General features: G+C 31.8%; 2 protein-coding genes across 10 annotated transcripts in view; one reads left to right on the top strand and one right to left on the bottom strand.

Moving 5' to 3' along the window:
- The window catches only part of LOC113509841 (uncharacterized), a 91,570-nt gene that overhangs the window by 36,346 nt on the left and 34,034 nt on the right, over positions 1–21,190 (top strand). The window contains exon 2 of one of the 2 annotated variants that reach the window (XM_052899289.1): positions 5,516–5,557. Coding sequence is in view for 1 of the 2 variants with exons in the window: in XM_031910771.2 (XP_031766631.2) it covers positions 7,860–7,905 (46 nt within the window). In the remaining variant the exon portion in view is untranslated. Of the gene's footprint in view, positions 1–5,515; positions 5,558–7,800; positions 7,906–21,190 lie in introns of those variants that run through there. The other variant, XM_031910771.2, reaches the window with a different exon arrangement.
- The window catches only part of LOC113509722 (gustatory and odorant receptor 22), a 133,841-nt gene that overhangs the window by 83,199 nt on the left and 29,452 nt on the right, over positions 1–21,190 (bottom strand). For 2 of the 8 annotated variants that reach the window (XM_052899284.1, XM_031910767.2), the window contains exon 2: positions 3,522–3,605. The exons of the other annotated variants lie outside the window; for them this stretch is intronic. Coding sequence is in view for 1 of the 2 variants with exons in the window: in XM_031910767.2 (XP_031766627.1) it covers positions 3,522–3,529 (8 nt within the window). In the remaining variant the exon portion in view is untranslated. The remainder of the gene's footprint in view (positions 1–3,521; positions 3,606–21,190) is intronic. 8 annotated transcript variants of the gene reach the window in all.

Here is a 21,190-nt window from a genome sequence, read left to right as displayed (position 1 = left end):
TCGAATGAGAGTAACGGGATTATTAGGGTTAGTTATAATGAACAGTGAAGTAAATTCTATTTTAAAATACATATTAATTCGCAATTAATATGTATTTTACGCTACTGTGATAGCGTACCGATCGAAAAAAGGAGACACTTCATAATCCAGTTGTTTTTCCTTTATTTGTTACTCTAGAACGAAAATTCGTTTTGGATTCTATTGTCTTTATTTATTCATTAAAATTTTAATGCTCAGTAAAATTCTATGTACATTTGGCGGACTTAACACCGGACGGTGTTCTCTATCAGTCAACCATTGGGCAAACCGAGAAATAAGTAGGCGGTGCATTATTGAATACAGGAAAAGTAAAGCAACAATTTAATATTATAATTTTTTTTTTTCTTAAATATCTTTCATGCATAGATATCGTCTAATTACAAATGTATTGTATTAAAGAGATTTGTTGCAACAATTTATTATAAAATATTGCATTTCTTAATTGATATAATTGCAAGTAAAAGTCGAAGAAAAAGAATTTGAATGTCGAACTTTCACTGCTTAACTGTTAACAGTAATATGAACAACCTTCCGTGTGAGTCACAAGAACCGATATTAACACTTGCACTTGTTCGTGGGCATTCCCAATGATTCGATGATATGATCATATGATGTAATCATACTTTGCTTAATTAATCATAGCTAGATTACTTCGCGTTTTGAGTAATTTGTGTAATATGGAACCTCTGTCTTGCGATTTTGTCTTCAACTGAAACTCAGCAATGCATCATCATACAATATATTCATCGTCCACTATTGGACATAGAACTTTTTTATATACCTATAAGAAAGTTTTGAAATAAATTATGATCGAGATTTTGTCTGTTTATTTGTTGATGTGATGAACCAATTTACCAGAGGGAGACTTTGTACAAAAGTTGTTTGCTTGGGTACCTCTGTCCCATTCGTGTTTCAACCATGAAGTAGTTGTGTTTGCATGGCTGTGTTTCGGTTTGAAGGGTGGGATATGGCGTGAATTTACTGGGTACAGAGGAATAACACCTGAGTCCTCAGGAATGGCAACGCATGGGGGGCATCATGGGCAAATCAGTATACTTTGTTATGTCCATGGTACTGCTCATGTCTATAGGCGACGGTTACCACTTTGGCCGTCAGCTTATTTGCCATTCTAAGTCGTATAAAAGAAAAAAAAGAATATGCAATACTGACTTCATGTGCTATCAGTATACGTTGGTGAGGTACCATTAAATGTTGATATGTGAAAGTGAAGTCAGTCAGTGATTTAATCGTGATCATATTATATGATACGTGTTATTATATAGAATAAAAAAACCGACTTTAATTGTGGCAAAACCAGTTACTTTAATTTAAAAACTAAACGACTGAACCGATTTTGATAAAATTTATATGGAACTAATCTGCCAATATATCCTTTCAGATTAAAAAAGAATTTTATAAATCGGTTTCCAACTGAAGGAGTTATGAGGTAACACACGTAAAAAAAACAACTGAATTGAAAACCTCCTCCTGTTTGAAGTCGGTTGAAAAAGTAGACGTACTACTAGTGGTACAGTTATAGTCATTTATATTTTGATAATACTAATGACGTATTGTTTTTGTAATTGCAGAAAACATCTGGCTCTTTTCTTTTCTAGATCAATTCCCCACCCCATGACTACTTATTGCATCAGTATTGATTCATATCATAAGCAAACATATGATTATACATTCTGTATAAATAAACAGATGATTTACGATATTTAAATAATAATTATATTTATACGTAGAGTAAGTAGTATTAATATTATAGTTACCAAATTTTACAGTAGAAATTTAATTTTGCAACTGTATTTGCAAATATTTATTAAGAAAATTTATAATACTTATAACATATAGAAAATACATATACACAATACATACCATATAACATACAGAAAAATATAGAGTAATAAAATATTTTAAAATCAAGACATTTACCCAAAATTCTTAGTTAAAGACTTAAGCTGCGGATACCGGATGGCGTCTGTAGAGATAATGACAAAACTCGTCACCAGTCTATATAAAATTACGCTACGTAGCAATCAAAGACTAATTCAACAGGTATTTAAGTTTGATTTCCAAAAAATCCCTACAAATACTACGCGTATATAGTATTTAAAATATAAAAAATTAAATAATTCCAGGAAAATATAATTTATACTAATATCAAAAAGAAGAAAGAATTGATTCTTTATTTGTTTATTTATTTTATTTATTTATATACATACTTGCACACATTAAAATACTACTACTACTGTTTACTTAATATTTGACTTAATGCCTGATAGCATTATCTACCAACCAACCGTTACGCTAGAGTTCTTATGATGTTTATCTTCAGAGAGTATTGATTACGATGACATTCATAGAAATAGGTATTGTTTATGATGGATAAACTGAAAAACTATATATTTAACAAATTTTAAAAAATTATTTCACCTACAGAATGCTACATTATCAGCAAGTAACATAAGCTATATTATATTTTTTACAATTAAATTCAATATAAATAAAAATATAAAAAAAAATATCTACACGTTATAATGTTAATCAAACAGCTGCCAAAATTTATTCCACACGTCCAACGTAATACTATATGTTTGACGTAAATAAATTTGTTTCATTGTATTTTTAAACCACATTTATTGTAATAGTGACTAATACGAGTATTATAACATGACTTTATTGTATGGTCCAGTTCGTTAATATGTACAAATATCCAGGTTTCAAGTATCATGCATTTTATTTTCAATATTATTATATTTTTGTCATCATCATCATCATATAAGCCATTATATGTCTACTGCTAAATGTAAGCCTCCTTCATAGACTGCCTTAAGGAACAAAGGAACGGGACCATACCTTATAGCAGTCTATATATATATATATATATATATATATATATATATATATATATATATATATATATATATATATATATATATATATACATGTTCAAACGTCAATATTTAATGAAACTGGAAGAGAGATTGAAAAAATAACTATACAAAAATGTTTCCTTAAATGAAAATATATTTATTAAATATGTATTTATATATTATCCAGTATTCCTGAATTATTTTAATCTGTCTAGTAGGTATGTAATTGATCTAAAAGAAAAATATCGTCGCACCAAATGGATGAGACAGGTGGTCATGTATTCATATTTGTAAATACAAATTATTATTTGCAATTGGTTACTATTTTTTTTAAAATAATAAGTAAAAATAAATTAATAATAATAGTATTATATAAATGTATAAAGAAATATAATTATTTTATAAATGTTATATGTATTATGAAACAAATGCTTTACTTAAAAATACTACTTTGTATTTTGTTATTTTTGGTTATTTTTATTAGAGAGTTGTTCAAATATATGTATAAAAGTATTCATTACAAAGTAAATTTTGACGTGTGCAAATTGGTGCTGAACAATATTTAAGTAATTTCCATACGTTAGTAACAATTATCGATATGACCTTCTCATGTGTTCCTCATGATCTCGTCTGCGATATGACAGGTTGTAATTTTGCTAATATTGACCACCGTAACATGAACCTCCCCTGAAAAGAAAATTCAAAGAGTTTACAACTCTATTTGTTAAAAATTCAATGTATTTTATATTAACATTCGTACGAATAATTATTGTATTCAAAGTTCTATCTATAATGGTGTGGTGTTCAAAAAGATCTAGGTCACGAAAACCATTGCTCCCAGCCCCAGGCTCGACCATCTAACCTAAATATCAAATTACCATCAAACTCAGACTGATGATTAGTTTCGGTCATAAAAAACGGACACAATACCAATTTTATGCTTGCAGTTTTTTGTTATAAGTTTACCTTAAAAGTATTAGTTATTAACTAATACACTATATAATTAAATTAAAGATTGTGTCCCATAAAAACAGACTTCAACTGTGATAATACCAGTTGTTTGGATTTAAAAACTAATGAATCGATTTTGATAAAATTTATCTGGCACTAATCTGTTAGAGTATTCTATTAGATAAAAAAATAGTTTTCCAAATTGGTTTAGAACTGTCGAAGTCATGACGTAACAAACATAAAACAATATAATCCAATTGAGAACTTTCTTTTTTAAGTCGGTTGATGAAGTTGGTTGGAAAAGAGTATAGGTATATTGTCTATGATGCATGATAAAAATCAATCGGCATCGAGGAATATGCGCGTCGAAGGAGATAAAGATACATAAAAAAGAAAAAAAGTTACATTTATTACAAGCGTGTCGAAAAGAAACCTAGAGATGGCGCCAAGTTTTATAAGCACCTCCATTATATTTGCATACACTTCCGCACAAATGATAAACACTAGCTATCTTTTTTATTCTTATTATTTTAATCTTCCATCTCTTTTAAATTATTAGGATAGTATACACTACATCGCTAAATATACCAATTAAATAAATAAAAGCCTATGAGTGCTTTCACTGTATTCTAGATATAATTTTATAATTGTTATTCGAAATATAATGTATTTTATAATATAAAATTATATTACTAATTAATTGTACAACTGGATGAGCTTTACACTCTTCTAATACGCTCATCCAGGAAAGCATCAGTACAATAAAATATATAAAAAAATACATAAAAGAAATATTATAAAAAATATTTAACTTATCTTCCTAGATAAGGATCTAGGCTCTAATGTTATTTCTATAACATTAGAGCCTAAATCTTTGAACAAAAACACTCTGTGTTCATCCAACGAAACTCTAGCAAGTTGGAGGCAAATACGTCCAAATGTGGATATCTTCTCAAAATATCATTGAAAGTTTCAATGCAAGAGATAGGAAAGCTTGCTTAGCCAACTCTGTTCTTCTTAACGGAACATCAAATAAGAGCCGTCTACGTGCTCGCATGTAGTTACTGGGTGTTCCTATTGATATTGATACCAGTACACATTTTTTTTATACAACTTAGAAAGGCAAACAAACTGACGGTCCACCTAATGGAAAGTGGTAACCGTCGCCTATAGACATGAGCAGTACCATGGACATAACAGAGTAAACTGTTTCGCCCATGATACCCCCATGCGTTGCCATTCCTGAGGACTCAGGTGTTATTCCTCTGTACCCAGTAAATTCACGCCATATCCCACCCTTCAAACCGAAACACAGTCATGCAAACACAGCTGCTCCACGGTTGAAACACGAATGGGATAGAGGTATCCAAGCCATCGACTTTTGTACAAAGTCTCCCTCTGGTAAATATATATTGTATGTAATGTTAAATTCCGCTACGCTTAATATGAGTCTCTCTGCCAACAGTCGAATATTGACTACCACTATTACTACTAGAAGTTCCATTATTAGCCATCAATTTCAAACTGGAATTTTCGTTTTGGAAAAAAAATATGTACATGTTGGAATAATTTGAGTCCAATTAAGTAATTTTGTTAGTTTTCTGTTAGTATTATTTTTAGTAAAAATAGCATTTCTTTTGTTGCAGGTCTTACAACCGTCTATAGCCCCGACCGCATCGTACTCTAAGGTGAGTTTTTAATCATTCGCTTAGAATGTTATTAGAAATATTAATTTTCTCATAGAATTGCCAAGTATAGCGACTATAAATTTCGAGATGAGTGAGAAATGAAGCTTCTTTGACGAAAGAGTTGAGCTACTCAACTGATAAGAGTCTTGGTATATAAAGCGTAACGTCAAATGCTGTGTGGGCTCAAATCACGCTTATTTCGAAATTTTTTCAATCATACAGTAAAAATTAGGTAATCGAATCATATTTTTTTATATTTTTCAATTCTCTGTTGCCAAATAGCTAAACGTTAATAAAATATGTAATCCATATCAACTATTAATTGTCGACTGCTAAAGATAGGCCTCTCCCTATTGAATAGTTTTGCCAGTAATTGCCACGCTTGGCAGGTGAGTTGGTAACTGCAGTTAAGCCTTTACGATGTTTTATGATGGACGCTGCTGCTCATTTATCGCCCATTAAATTTCCTTGAAAGAAAGAAAGAAAGAGGTGGCCCATTCTACGGCGGACCACGCGGTGATAGATAAAGTATGTAATATACTAATAAAATGTAGGTAGTTTATTTTGTTAGTACAAGCTGATATTAAGTACCTATAGTTTGTACCAAGTTTATCAAACGGTTTTCATAAAGATGGCAAACAAGCATACAGTCCGTCTGATGGTAAACGGTAACTATAGCCTATAGACGTCTGCAATACTAAGGATGTCACGTGTGCGTTGTCGATCCTAAATTAACCTTAGTAAGTCCTTTTTAAAGAACCTTATACTATAGTATAGAGAAAATCTTGACACGTTGGCTCATTCTACTACATGACGAAACTTCTCTGAAATCACATTGTGCGCGACCAATTAAATTCTAGTATGTAAGCATGAATTCCCTATCGATGGCGAGTGGTGCGACGATAAAAGGTGACTGTGGGGGATCATTTCTAACAATTCCTGAGAACACAAGCATACCTACCTATTGCCCTCGTTTTTATCAGCATACGAGTACGTGACTACTGTCAGAGAAACAGGTGTTCATTTCTAAAGTTGCAACATATGTAAATATAGTAATAACAAAATATGACCATACATCAGGTGAGGTTTCCGTTCCGATCAATGACTTGAGGCTGATTCAGTAACTTATGAAATGTAATCAGATATTTCGATATACCTACGTGACATGCATTACCGATACAGTCGAAATTTATATAAATACAAATTTTTATCTGTACGATTGGGGTACATTGATTTTTTTTTATTATTATTATATCAGTTGTCAAATGTCCAATGCTGCATATCATTTGACCATTTAGTTCCCTTAGTCGCCTTTTACGACACCCACAAGAAATAAAGGGATGGCCTATTCCATACAGGTATCAAACGACATACGTTGATTGTTAAAAAATAATTAACTTACATAATATTATAAATATAAAAGTATTTTGTTTATTGATTTGTTATCTTTAGTGCCTTAACGGCTTAATCAATCAATATGAAAATTGTTATACAGGTAGTATATGAAACAGAGAAGGATATAGGCTACAATTTATCCCGACACTAAACATATCCTGGTCATGCGAACAAAATCGCGGGTAAAAGCTAGTAACCAATAATTAAACCCATTTTATACTCATTAATAGAAATAAAAAGTAACTTTTTCAAATAATTCGCCTCTTAAATACAAATATAAAAAAAGAATTGTTTTGGCTAAATTTGATAACGATTAGTTAAATTTGATAACAAATCCATTTTTACATTTATAATTTAAAAAAAGTAAGAATAACGGTTAGCAATACCCGTGATTTCGTTTACGAGGCTAAAAAATATATAATACTCAATAACAAAATCAATATGTAGAGTTATCAATCAATCATGATAAGTTGTTAATTGAGTCAACAATGAAGAACATTTATTTTCATATTTGTTATAGTTATAGCGAACAGGGGAACCGCTGAAATATAACATTAGGAGGCAATAATATTAAGAAAGCAAAGAGATTTGAAGTAACATTTAAAACCTATATAAAAAAAATAAACATATTGATTATTTTTTTTAAAAAGACCAACTAGATTGTCTATGGTATACCACTTGACGTTTTCACGCTGACTTTATTGCGTTCACATCACTTAGTGTAAATGTGTTATTTGTAATTGGTTTTATAATATTTTTCGTGTATTGTATTTTTGATGAAATTGTTTATTTTATTCGAGGTCATGGTGTGGTACCATCCGTAAATTGTTAATGGAAAGATTGGACGTTAATGCATTAGTTAGGTGCGTGGGAAAAAAAATCTTAGTGTCTTCATCATGTTGAACGGATGTTTTCATCGAAAGGTAGAAGAAGTTCTTATTGGGAGTTTTCAGGTATGAAACTATATTAATAGCTAGCAATAGATATAGCGGTCACCCTTTCCTTATCCGTATATGTCGTAAGAGATGACTGGGATGGACAGCAGCGTCTTTCTTAAAATATCACCAAAGGCTAAATGTGGTGCAGTGTCAAACTACCTGCCAAGCATGACAACTACTGGAAAAAATTCCCTTTATGGGGAAGACATATGTTTAGTAGTGGACAGTTAACGGCTGTTACGATGATGAATATATGTAGTTATAAATTAATATAGATTTTCATAAATTCATTAATCAAAAATCAGAATAGTTACGTAAGCCGAAAAACTGTGCTATCTTAAAAAAAAAAATAAGACACGTAGTTTTAAAATTATTTTAGGATTATATTATGTCGACATGTATAAGATAACATAGTAAAAGTTCTATAAATATTAAGCACGAAATAATAAAAAATATGAAAACGGACAAAGCAAAACATGAATGTAAGACCGTTTTCGTACTTAGTTCTTTCTAAAAAAAAACTGAGAAACTCTAATTTTTTTTAATATACCTACCTACCATAAGAACAGTCCTTATAAAAAACCGATTTTAATTTATATTTTGTTATTTATTAACACAATCGTATTTGCAAATATTAATAAATACATTCAGACAGATATTAATATTTAATTTTCTATAAACAAATTTTGTGTAGAAGATGCAAGGCGGCAAAATTAATATATGAGACTTTGTACAAAAGTCGATTGCTTGGGTACCTTTGTCCCATTCGTGTTTCTATCGTGAAGCAGTTGTGTTTGCATAGCTGTGTTTCAGTTTGAAGGGTAGATTTGAAGGGATATGGCGTGAATTTACAGGGTACAGAGGAATAACACCTGAGTCCTCAGGAATGGCAATATCAAGTATCATGGGCGAAACAGTATACTCTGTTACATATACAACTTAGAATGGCAACACAGCCATTCTAAGTTCTATAAAAAAAAAACATATAGTGAAATAGGAATATGTCTATGTCTATGGATAGACTTCGTAACGTCTCGCTCTGGTCATTAAACTAAAACTGTCACATAAAACTCAAGTATACAGAATATTTAAATATTAGTGATCGCAATTCAAGTAAAAATAACTTATGTATAAACAAAAAGAAACAAATCACATTTACGAAGAATTGTTTTAAATTTTCAAAGTACCTCACAACAACAAAACAGTATCGTAATCAATATTCAAGTGATCAACCGGTGTGATTGATAAAAAGTTCAATTATCACGATTGCCTCATTAGTTCGTAGTTTAATGTATTTTCCTGTATTTAGTACCGTTACTGTAATTGTCCCACACATGTCGACAAGCGCCGGCCCTCGATGGATGTTTTCACACAGCCTTCCCTGTTTTTGTCATAGATTTTATATGGAGCAGATAGGTTACAATTTCATAAGATTATTAGCAATTTCAAATTTATTTACTTCAATTAATTATTAATTTATTTTATTTTCGCGTTATATCGTCATTAGGTTGATGAGGTACACCAAACGTAATAAGTTTAGATTTTTTTATAGACCTATCAAACAATATGTAGGTATTTTAATGTTCAAAAAATTTGTAGATACAGAGACAAAGAAAGAAAGAGTTAAGAAAGTAAATATTTTCAATTTAAAAAATTTGTAAAGACTATTATGGGGAAAGATATTGCTTTAAACACATAAAAGTACTAATCGCTTGGTTACTTGAAATTGTGTTTTTAACAAATTTTATATATTTTTTTCAAATAATAAAGAACATTAACAAAAAAAAAAAAAACGATAACAACAAAAGAACAAATTTTTTACGTCTTTATTCATCCATTTTACATAATATATTTTAACATAAACATAATTTAATTTAAACTATTTTCTCACAAGTAGAGAGAAATAGTAAAACAGAGTGTTGTAAGTCATATAAGCGTCTTCTACGATGACATTTAATAGCGTAAAAATATTAGACCAAATTATTAGTACCTATACACTTGTCAACGTCGTAAATGAAAGCGATAATAACCTTGAAGTTAATGTTGTAAATATTGAAGGGTTTATGATCAAACATAGAGAAAAAAGGGGTTTTCTGGTTACGTGTTACGAATTGCGTGTATTATTATGTCCGTTGAATTTCGTCATTTAGTTTCAGCGAATACGTATCGGATTCTGCATCATTGACCGTCAAACATGGTGTTTCCACCACTTGAAAACCTTGTAACATATTTGTATTGTTGATCATCTATGATTCACGCGCTCTAGATTTGTCATTTTTTTTTATTTGGTCTCTTACATTATTTTTTGTTGGTGGTAGTCATTCTTCTTAATAACTTAATAGTACCAGACAGGATTATTATATCTGGCACAGTTTCTCGAAGCTTTATAAGCCTCTATATTCTTATGTGTATATTAAGCTATGCCTTCGCCAATTATGAACAGATATTGACAATCCTTTTTACAATTTTGTTTTACTCTCATAATCTTTCTAAGTTTACTTCCATGATTAATCCCGAATTTATAAATATCTAATTATCTAACGATGCATTTTTTGCTTTAAACTAATAATGAAACCGGTCAACGTTGAACTCATACGCCGAGACATACACGAAGTATACGAAATAGACATCTAATAGTTACTGTTATTAATACTGAAATGTGTAATTGTATTTTGGACCATTAAAAATGGTTAAAAAACTAGACCGCATAATTAAGTTTGTTCTCGAAGATTTTTTGATGATTTCTAAAACAGAGCTAGTTAGAAACTTTTTTATTTTTCCTGTTGTATTCTCATATATCTTTATAAATTATAATTATTTCAGATTTTTCGCTCCACAAACTTTGGAGATATAGGTGGGGATATTACTTTTTCTCACATTTTCGATCATATTTAAAAACAAAATTACGCAGCAAGAAAAAAAAATACAAATCTATTTTGAAATGTACAAATATTTTATTTCTCATATGATGCCCCACATGTATTGGGTTAAATTTGAAAATTTCAGTACCCCTTTTGAACACCATAATAAGAAAATAAAAATATGTTTTCAATCATTTCCATTGCATACATTTATTGCAACAATATATAAAAATATTTTAAATTTCAAATCGATAGCATTAGTAACAGAGCAATATATCAGTAGTTATTGTAACAGATTGACGGACGGACAGACAGTTGTAGGTATTATAATGTTTCTTTGTACGTTTTTGGTAGGGAATACTAATAATGAAATTACTAAACAATATTAAGTTTTTCACTATAAAGACGCTGTATTTTGCGAATCAAATTTGCATATCTCTTATAATATTAAAGTCGTTAATTTATATTAAAATAAATTAATTACTAATTTTGTATCTTAAGACTATAATTACGTACCTACCTATACAAAAATAAACCCTCTGTAAAAGTGTTACATCTATAATCGCAACAAAAAGAGGATCAGTTCCCACTCCAGTTTTTACTACCATAATGACCTTCGATTTTAATTGTCCAGCTAATTACGACATAATTTGACGACAACAAAGTAATGTTTTAATTGTAGACCCATCTCCTTATATTTTCTTGGCAATTAGATATGGATATAATTATTTTTATTATAATTTGTAACGTTGATGTGAATAAAACAATTTTGAAGTCTCAATATAAATACGTTTCTAAATCGCGTGTGAACACAAATATGGCGGATAACTTAAGCGCGTTATATCGCTCGAAGTGATATCGACGATATTTTCACACCATTTTGTATTTTAAATTCAAAATTCTGGAGCAAAAAAGAGGCTGAGTGGGGCCGTTGTGACTTGCCCACCCAGTCCGTTGACTATACCGGATCGCGACCGTTCCACTGCAGTCGTCGGCGAATACCGCCAATTCCTACGCCATAGCTCCCTTCATCCCACAAGACTTATAACTATATGCGAGATCACGCGATTTTAAACTTTACCACTATAAAATTAAGGAGTAATCTTGATCAAGTATACTACGACTAATTTTCCAACAGAGATAATGATTAAATTGTTTCGGCATGTCAAATCAAACGAAATTATGCTGTTATATCTTGTTTAATAGCGGTCCATTTATGTTCGTTTCATATACCGACTTGGGTTGCCAGCGACTGAGATTTCTCCTTTACTGCAATTTTGTATATGGACTTTCTTGAAGCTTGTATAGGGTGCATGTTTTCAGTTTTCAATACAGTGGTACTAAACGTTTTATATATTGTAAAATGTAAAATATATGTTGTAATCTAAAAAAGAAACTATGAATATTTAACAAAAACAAAATATTTCATTAATTATCATTAATTTACAGAATTTACTATTTACTTTATATGCTTTTAAAGGCGGGTTATGGCAGTGAAATCATAATTTACGGAGACGTAATATTTTAATACATGGCACCTTAAATAATAAATTAGGTAGTTTGCTCAGTAATTAATGAATGCTCGTTTAATTATACACATTAGCTATATAAAGGTATTTAGTATTAAATGTATATCCTTTCAGATATAAAAAAAATCTAAATCGAATTAATTATATAACAATTATTCAAATTATGTGTTAGTTTCACACATAAAATAACATACAACCAAAATGAGAACATCCTCCTTTTTTAAAGTCGGTTACAAAGATTTTCAAATAAGATAAAGGGAATCATTAAATGTTGCTACTGAATACGAGAAAAACAGTGTCGTAAAACTAATAATACTATGAAGAAAACGCTAAATATACTTGACCTCTAAATTAAGCAATGCAGCCTCCGTTTCGCGTCAGAATTATGACAGTTCATGTGAATCATGTGTTTTGCCTATATACCATATCCAATGATCAGTTTACGCTATTCTCTCATACTACATATTCAAACAAGACATCATTGTACGCGTAATAGCAAATAACGTAAACTTTTAGCAACGGGTTTGACCCATTGAGCGTAGTAGGCGTTTGTATTGTGTAATCGACCATCGAGGATTTGATTCCGGTCTGTTTGATGACGCATTGACTGTCTAAGAAATCAATTGATTACTGTCTTGATACGTCTACGCAGTTGTACTCACGATTCACGGTATACTCTGGACCAGAGTGTTAATTAATGTTGATTAGTATTCATTTATTTTTATCGTCACTGTGTTGGATCAGTGGAATTGGTTACGTAATATTTACGTACGTATACGATATAGTGGCTTGTAGTGCAAGCGAATTGCGTAAAATTGAGGCCCGTTCCAGATTCTTTTCTCTCGTGTACATTTTCACTATCCTTAAGCCTAATTTGCATCATTGATTAAGTTTATATAATTACTACTTTCGCCATGATTTCATTCGCGTAATCGGGATATGTTCGTTGCAGAATAAAAAGCCTATGTCCTTCTCCATACCACAATATACGTATAACATTTTTTTTATGGGTGACAATGGAATGGCGATTTTGTTTGCTCTATCGGTATATATTGTGGGGACATTAGTGATAGACGAGGATGAAAGCAGTTCAGTTAGTTCATCATGATAAATTCATAAAGAAATAACCACGATTTTGTCCAGTGGAAGGGCTACCTGGTAGGGTATATTACAAGCAATTGAGCCGTTAAATCTTCATTACTAACAACTCCTCCCGCCTCTTTACCATATTTCAAAACAATCGATTACACCGTCAAGGCGCCAAGAAGTAACAAAGAAACAAAGTCACTTTCACGTTAATAATATTAGTAAGGTTTAAACAATATATAGGGGTTTGTTTATGGACCTACTTTTCGTATTATTATACCCAAATTTGTATACGGGTGCACAAATAACGGACAATAAAATTTCAACAGCGGTTCCCATCCTTTTCAATCTTCGCACCTAGTCGAGTTTATTACCCTCAATAATGTTGAAAACAATAACTTTCTAGCTCGTGCTGTCTGCAGCGCTCGTGCTGTTTGAACGAATATTCTCCTAAAGCTCAGGCTAAGGCTAAGGCCTGTATTTTTTGTCTATGTAAATGAGAATGTAGGCAAGATAACATTTATCAGGATAGCAAGGAAGTAATGTAACTATATTCAGCAATAGACAAGTAATGGCTGAGATAATGATGATGAAGATAGTAATAAATCTGGAAAGAATTACATTATTATCAGTACTTAATTACTTTTTACTCTTGCAGTATAATTCATTAGTCTCCAAAGGGAGACTTTGTACTGGGGCACCTCTGTCACATTCGTGTCTCTATGGTTAAACAGTCGTGTCGCGTGGCTGTGTTTCGGTTTGAATGGTGGAATATGGCAATGAATTTACAGAGTATAGAGGAATAACACCTGAGTCCTCAAGAATGGCAACGCATAGGCAGTATCATGGGCGAAACAGTATACTCTGTTGTCTATTACGACGGTTGCCACTTTCCATCAGGTGGGCCGTCAGCTTGTTTACCATTCTAAGTTAAATAAAAAAACTGTTTTACCTCTTTGGATTAAATCTTATATTCATAGTTAGTACATAGATGGTCGCTGATTCAAATAAAAAAAGTAGGAGGAGCGTGGTTTATTAAAAAACGCATAAAATATTGTATCAGCGCCAGCATAATAAGACTTCAGATATAATTTGATTCATATGACAATTCATGCCTAGAACTGTTATCGTGTTATCTATATTACGCAAACGTAAAAACACATGTTAAAAAACGTATATTCGTATACATTTCATTCATAGTTTAATGACGTCATGTCGTACACTTGAACCGGAAGAGGGGCGTGTTGTTGACGTGCAATTTATCAAACAAACGTCCAATGATACGCCTATTCAAAACTTTAAGTGTGATGTTACAGCAAGCATTGTGTCAAATTTAATTGTTGCACACGAACCGATCTCATTGTACAGTACAGAATACAGGAGGCCCTTTTAAAAAGCCGTCAACAGTAATACAATGCATTGGTAATTTCGTGTCGCACGACAGTTTTTGTCAGACCTCCTCCTTGCTACTACCGTTAAAGTAAAGACAATGCTCGAGAATGGCCACTGTAAGGGAATAACCATTGACAATACTTAATTTTATTGCACCATATATAACATAGTGAAAGTTAGTTGCACCATTGTCTAATTTATAACGGTAAACAAAACAAATCGGCAATTAGACAAAGTGCCGAATTGATAGGAGTCGACTACTGTCGTACTGTCCTCAATAAATCTAGTTTGCAAAAATTTTACGAGTTTTTTATGACTCTTGTATTTTGTTGGGAGTCTGCAGAGATATATCATTGCGTCTTACTTAATTTTGATTGTCGATCAAAATTTACTATTTTTTTCTTTTTAATGAAACTTAAAACGGCAAACAAGCTGATGGCCCAACTGATGAAAGCGGTAAATGTCATCTATGTCTACGTCGTCTCGACGACGGTTATGTCATATATATACGGTAATGTTATATGTTCCATAACAGCCCCATGGACAATTCTACCATGATAATGAAATGCGCTATCGGTATACACTGGCGGAGTACAAGTGAGGAATGATAGGTGAGGATGAAAACAGGTCTGTTAGCCCATCGTTCGAATGGTTTTCAGGGACCGCGTAGGGATCGACTTGCTAGGGTATGTTGTCAGCAATGGGGCTGTTAGTCCCCGTTACTAACAATCCCTTCTCCACCCGAATACACTATAATATCTATGGTATCCATCATACGTCGTTGTTAAAACTTTGTATCAGTCGTTAGCTGTGTAGCCATTGCTGAACAAAGCCTTCCTGATAAGGGGGGGGGGGAGGTTACCAGTAGTTGCCACTTGGCAGGCGGGTTGACAACCACAATTAAACTTTTGATACTCAACTATAAGATTCCTTAGTCGCCTCTGACGATATTCACGGGAAAAGAACGCGTGACCTATTCTATACCGGGACCTACACGGCTAAAAGTCGACTACGGTTATTATTAATTTACCACATAACAAAAATATATTAAGTTAATATTTATTGTTCACAATAGGGAATATCCCGTTTTAATATTTATAACGTGTATGAATTTAATTAGTATGATTTGATTTGTTTTACGTAATTTTAAATTTAAAAAATGCTATTAATTTAGGACATAGCAACAATAGTTAATTAGTATATCCTCAACTAATGATCACGAGTTCTTAGAATAAAGAATGTCCCGTTTTGATACAATACGTTTGTGAATACAATTAGATTAATTTGTAATGTAATTACATCTTTTGACGCGGGTATGTATTTTATTATGGTCTGAACAAGGTATTCGCGTAAGTAAACAATCAAAAATTTTATGTTTTTTGTTTTATAATTATCGCCAGTTTGTGGTTGGAAATTACCTATATTGTTTATTTGAAGGTATTTAAGATAAGTTTACCTTAATATTTATTATATTTGTGTTGTTAATAACATATAAATAAAGTAGTCGCTTTATACCTATACTCTATTCTATTTTAAAAATTGCCAACTTCGTGGTATAAAAAATTACCCGACCGATAAGGAAATAAACTTTTCTGAAATGCGTCAGGTCTGGGTGTTCTGGGTGGTATACCTAATTGTTCATTGGTTGGTTCCTCATAATATAGAATATCCTAGTTTGAGAATCAGACGATTAATGTTATTGTGTGACACTTATAGTAGACGTACACGTGTGTAGTTGTCTGTAATCTATTTCAATGTTAATTCAAATAATATTTTGTTCCCGAAAAAAAAAACCCGTTGTAGAATGACAAAAAATTTGGAACTCCGTCCTGTTATGACGTGTCCAGTTATCAAAATAGTAGCTACAAGGGTCTTAATTTTTGTTTTGTTTTTGCATATTCTATTATTTTGTACATCTCACAACTGATTATTCCTGAAAAGTTTTTTTTTCCACAGTTAAACTTAGCCTTGTGTACTTACTGATATCGACTAGACTATAGGTGGCATACTTTTTTGTTTAGTAAAACACTAATATATCTATGAGTAAGACGAGAGACACAGACTTTTATTCTTGTGGCTTTTAAATAGATAACCCTTGTTTAAAATAACAGTAAAAAAATTACATTATTCGACTTGGTATAATTGTCAACTGTAGTTTTTGACAGTACAATATCAGTTTTTAAATCTGTCCCCACAAACTGTTTTTAAATTGAGCTTAAAACCTTAAGCACCTTATCTAATTGACAAAGCTGGTAAAAGTATTTTTTAAATGTATAATAAACTTTTAAATGGCAAGTAGTGTTCACCATTCATACTATGGCGACTTCATTATCCATTTAAGACCTCCGTATCGCTTGCTTGTCCCTGCATATTCCTGTTATTATTGGTCTTTGTTATTTAAGAATAATAAATTATGACTTCCGTTAACTAAACTAAGTGTGGGTCAAAAGATTATATAATGTGTAATAGTTATTAATAAAAAATATTTTAAATATATTTTTTATACAACTTAGAATGGCAAACAAGCTAACGGCCCACCTGATGGAAAGTGGTAACCGCCGCCTATAGACATGAGCAATACCATGGACATAACAGAGTATACTGTTTCGCCCATGATACCCCCCATGCGTTGCCATTCTTTGTATATATATATATTCCTTGTATATACACACAATGTTGATTTCAATTCTATCCTTTTTCGCCATTTTTTTTTATTTATTTATTCTTTATTGTACACAAAAAATTACAACATATAATATATATAAAATAAAGATGTACAACAGTACATATATAACAGTATTATATACTATAATAATATTATTATAATTTAATTCATTATAATTGTTACTTCATTTTTTCGCACTGTATAACTATGTTAAAGTAAACGCTGTGAATAATAGGCATGTGCATTAATATTGTATTATATTTAATGTTTATTATGTGTTAAAATGCAATATGCTGTTGGTGTTCCTTTAAATAAATAAGTAAATAAAATATTATCAAAAGTTAGTTTAGTTCTACCCATTATGATCCTATTGGTGGGAATGCTTCACAATAATGTACAAACAAATAATAGATATCTTATTTCTGTTCAGGCCATAAATCTTACCTTTTTAATACAGAACATAATGTTATCAGAAATAGATAGATACAGTTAAAATCCTTACAAGCTAATACAAATATTTTTACCGAACGGACATAATATGACGGCATGGAGACGCGCAAAAAAATTGCCAATTATGGAATTTAAAATGACTATCTTCATGACGGCTTGTCTATTAATAATGACATAGTAGCCAAACACCAATGATGTAATGACGACCCAACCCAAAACATGACTGAAACTTTAAAAATAGATGTAAGTAAATAGGTGCGATTTTTAGACATAGATTAGTTACATTCTTACTAATAATATACATAAGAAAGTGAGTTAGATTAAACGCAATAAAAAATACAACCGAATTGAATAACCTTCTTTTTTAAAGTCGGTTTTAAAGTAGCTATCATTCTTCATTTGAATTATTACGTAGATATTACTAAATTTAATGGCAATTGGTTAAGCCATTAAGGGCGGATTCGACCAAACGAGAATAAATTTTATTCTTAGATTAAAGTGCTAGTTATTAGAGAATAAATTAATTTTACGTTTTACCATTCACAATTCTAAAATTAACGACCTTATTCGGGAATGCTACTATACCACTGTTTTGCGTGGTATAAAATAAAATGGCGTCCCAGGATCATATGATCTAAGTTTCACGAGCTGTCAAATGCGTGTGGTGATTTCTATATGTAGGTATAATTAAGTACTGTTAATCTTGTATTATAGTGGGCCTTCACTAAACTTAACTTACTTATTCCAAGTATAGTTACGTTAGATTGCAAGGAAAAATGACTTTGATTTATTCGAGAATAAGATTATAGAATAGACTATCGGCGGTATAGTTACTCGTGTATGAATTAAAGTTTGGTCGAATCCACCCTAAGGCGTCAAGGAATAACAAACTTTTTTACTTCATTATATCTATTCATTTATTTTAAATACGTGTAAATTTATTTTATATATAACGATTTAAAATAAGTGTAAACAACGCGAACGTTTATATTACCAGAGGGAGACTTTGTACAAAAGTCGATTGCTTGAGTAACTCTGTCCCATTCGTGTTTCTACCGTGAAGCAGTTGTGTTTGCATGGTTGTGTTTCGGTTTGAAGGGTGGGATATGGCGTGAATTTACAGGGTACAGAGTAATAACATCTGAGTCCTCAGGAATGGCAACGCATGGGGGGTATCATGGGCGAAACAGTGTACTCTGTTATGTCCATGGTACTGCTCATGTCTATAGGCGACGGTTATCACTTTCCATCAGGTGGGCCGTCAGCTTGTTTGTCATTCTAAGTTGTATAAAAAAAATCAACTATCTTCTCATTTATTTGAAAAAAAAAATTATATATAGGTAATTATATATTGGACGCAGTTTCATTCTTACAAAAAGTGTAATTGAATTATAAATTCATAATCTTAAGAGAATAAGTAATAGGTACATATTTTAAAAAGCAAATGCATAAAAGTATATATACTCAACTAAATTCAACTGCGTGATCTTAGCATAGAATAGGTCACCCCTTACTTTCCCGTGGGTGTCGTAAGAGACGACTAAGGGAACTTAAAAGTAGAAGGATTGGCAGCAGCGCTCCTCTTAAAACATCAACAAACTAACTAACTGTAGTCGCCAACTCACTTGTCAAGCATAGCAACTACTGGCAAAACCCCCAAGAGGAGTCCTATTTTCAGCAGTGGATAGTTAATGGTTGATATGATGATAATGATGATGATGATGATATACTTAACTAGCTGTGCCCCACAGCACCACGGCTGTATCACATAAATCAGCACATAAAGTTTCCTATTAACTAAGTTATGATACCTATCGATAATAGAATGGTAACCCCACCCGCGCTATTGGTATACACCGGCGGGGCACCAGTGAAGGCTGATAGGTGAGAATGAAGTAGGTCAATTAGCCCATCGTGACGAATTCAACAAGAATTGTTCACGATGGTTTCCAAGGGGAACCACGTGACGGTCGACCTAATAAGGCATATTGTTAGCAATCGGGCCGTCAAACTCCATTGCTAACAATCCCTTTCTCCTCCATATAACAGGGACTATATTAGTCCAGTTGATAGTGGCAAGGCAAAAAATACAATATTTTGCTAATCTTGCGAAAGATACTCAGATGAAATGCTCATATTAAAATAAATAGTTACTAAGAATAATTTTTAGTTTTATGTTTTCCCTCTTAATAAAATAAAAAAAAAATACTACAATACTACATAATTGTGTACTGAACTATGTTGTTTCATTTGAGATTTCAAGAAGTATGTAATTGGTAGATCGCATAGGGTTTCGTCAGTAAACAGTAGATCGTGGGTCTAGTCAGGTCGGCTACCCCTGATCTATACCTTTTCATTTTTAATATTAATACGATATAATCAATGGATATGATTACGTTTGTCATCTTAAAAATGTGCATTTAAATCAGCAATTTACTTTGCAAAATACCTAAAGTGTAATTTTCTCTGCATACGGTTTATTGATAAATCTCATTCACAACTGTGAGGTATGGCTAGACAGTATGACGGCAGAATGTGTCGTGTGTTATTCTGGAAATTGCTCCCTGAATCGCTATCAGCAGGAAACGGCTGGCTGATTTAGCCACAGGTGTGATCTGGATGCATTCACAGAACTAAAGTCGCGTCCGGTTGTAAAGGTTTATATTATTTAGACGTGCCTGCGACTGTGTCCACTCAGCATTCGGGGTTACCTCCGTTCATGATGAAATGGTTATATGATACTACTAACATTCAAGGGAATTTCTTCGTGAACATAAACATTGAACTAAGACAGTCAACGTGTCTCGATAGGTATAATGACACGCATATTGAATGATGTTTATGAACTTACTAGCTCCCCGTCCCGGTTTCACTCGGATGTATAGGTAGAAAAGCTTTATTTTTTTTAATAAAATATACTCCATGTTATTTGCTGATAATGTATCTCTCTATAGGTAAAATATATTTTTTAAATCGGTTAAGTAGTTTTTGAGTTTATCCATTGCAAACAAATAAACATACTTTTGTCTTTATAATATTAGTATAGACTAGCTGATGCCCGTGACTTTGCCCGCGTGGTATTTGTTATTCCTTCGATTAACATTTTTAACCTCCTTATTGTAGTGAACTATGTCTAGGAATACTGGACTAAAATTAACAAATGACGTGTTGTTTTCACTATTTGTCTTAGGACAAAATTACTTTACTTAAGTAGGTTGTGTACTAAGATGTATAAGTTACTATAGTTTTTCAACTATCTCACGGGAACTCTTTAATTTTCCATGATTAAAAGTATCTAAAATATTGAAAGATATAGG

This window comes from Galleria mellonella, unplaced genomic scaffold (assembly GCF_026898425.1).
Source record: "Galleria mellonella isolate WM207_F2 unplaced genomic scaffold, CSIRO_AGI_GalMel_v1 utg57, whole genome shotgun sequence".
NCBI lineage: Eukaryota > Metazoa > Arthropoda > Insecta > Lepidoptera > Pyralidae > Galleria > Galleria mellonella.
Note: the sequence above shows the minus strand (reverse complement) of the source record. Positions and strands in the feature narration are given on the sequence as shown.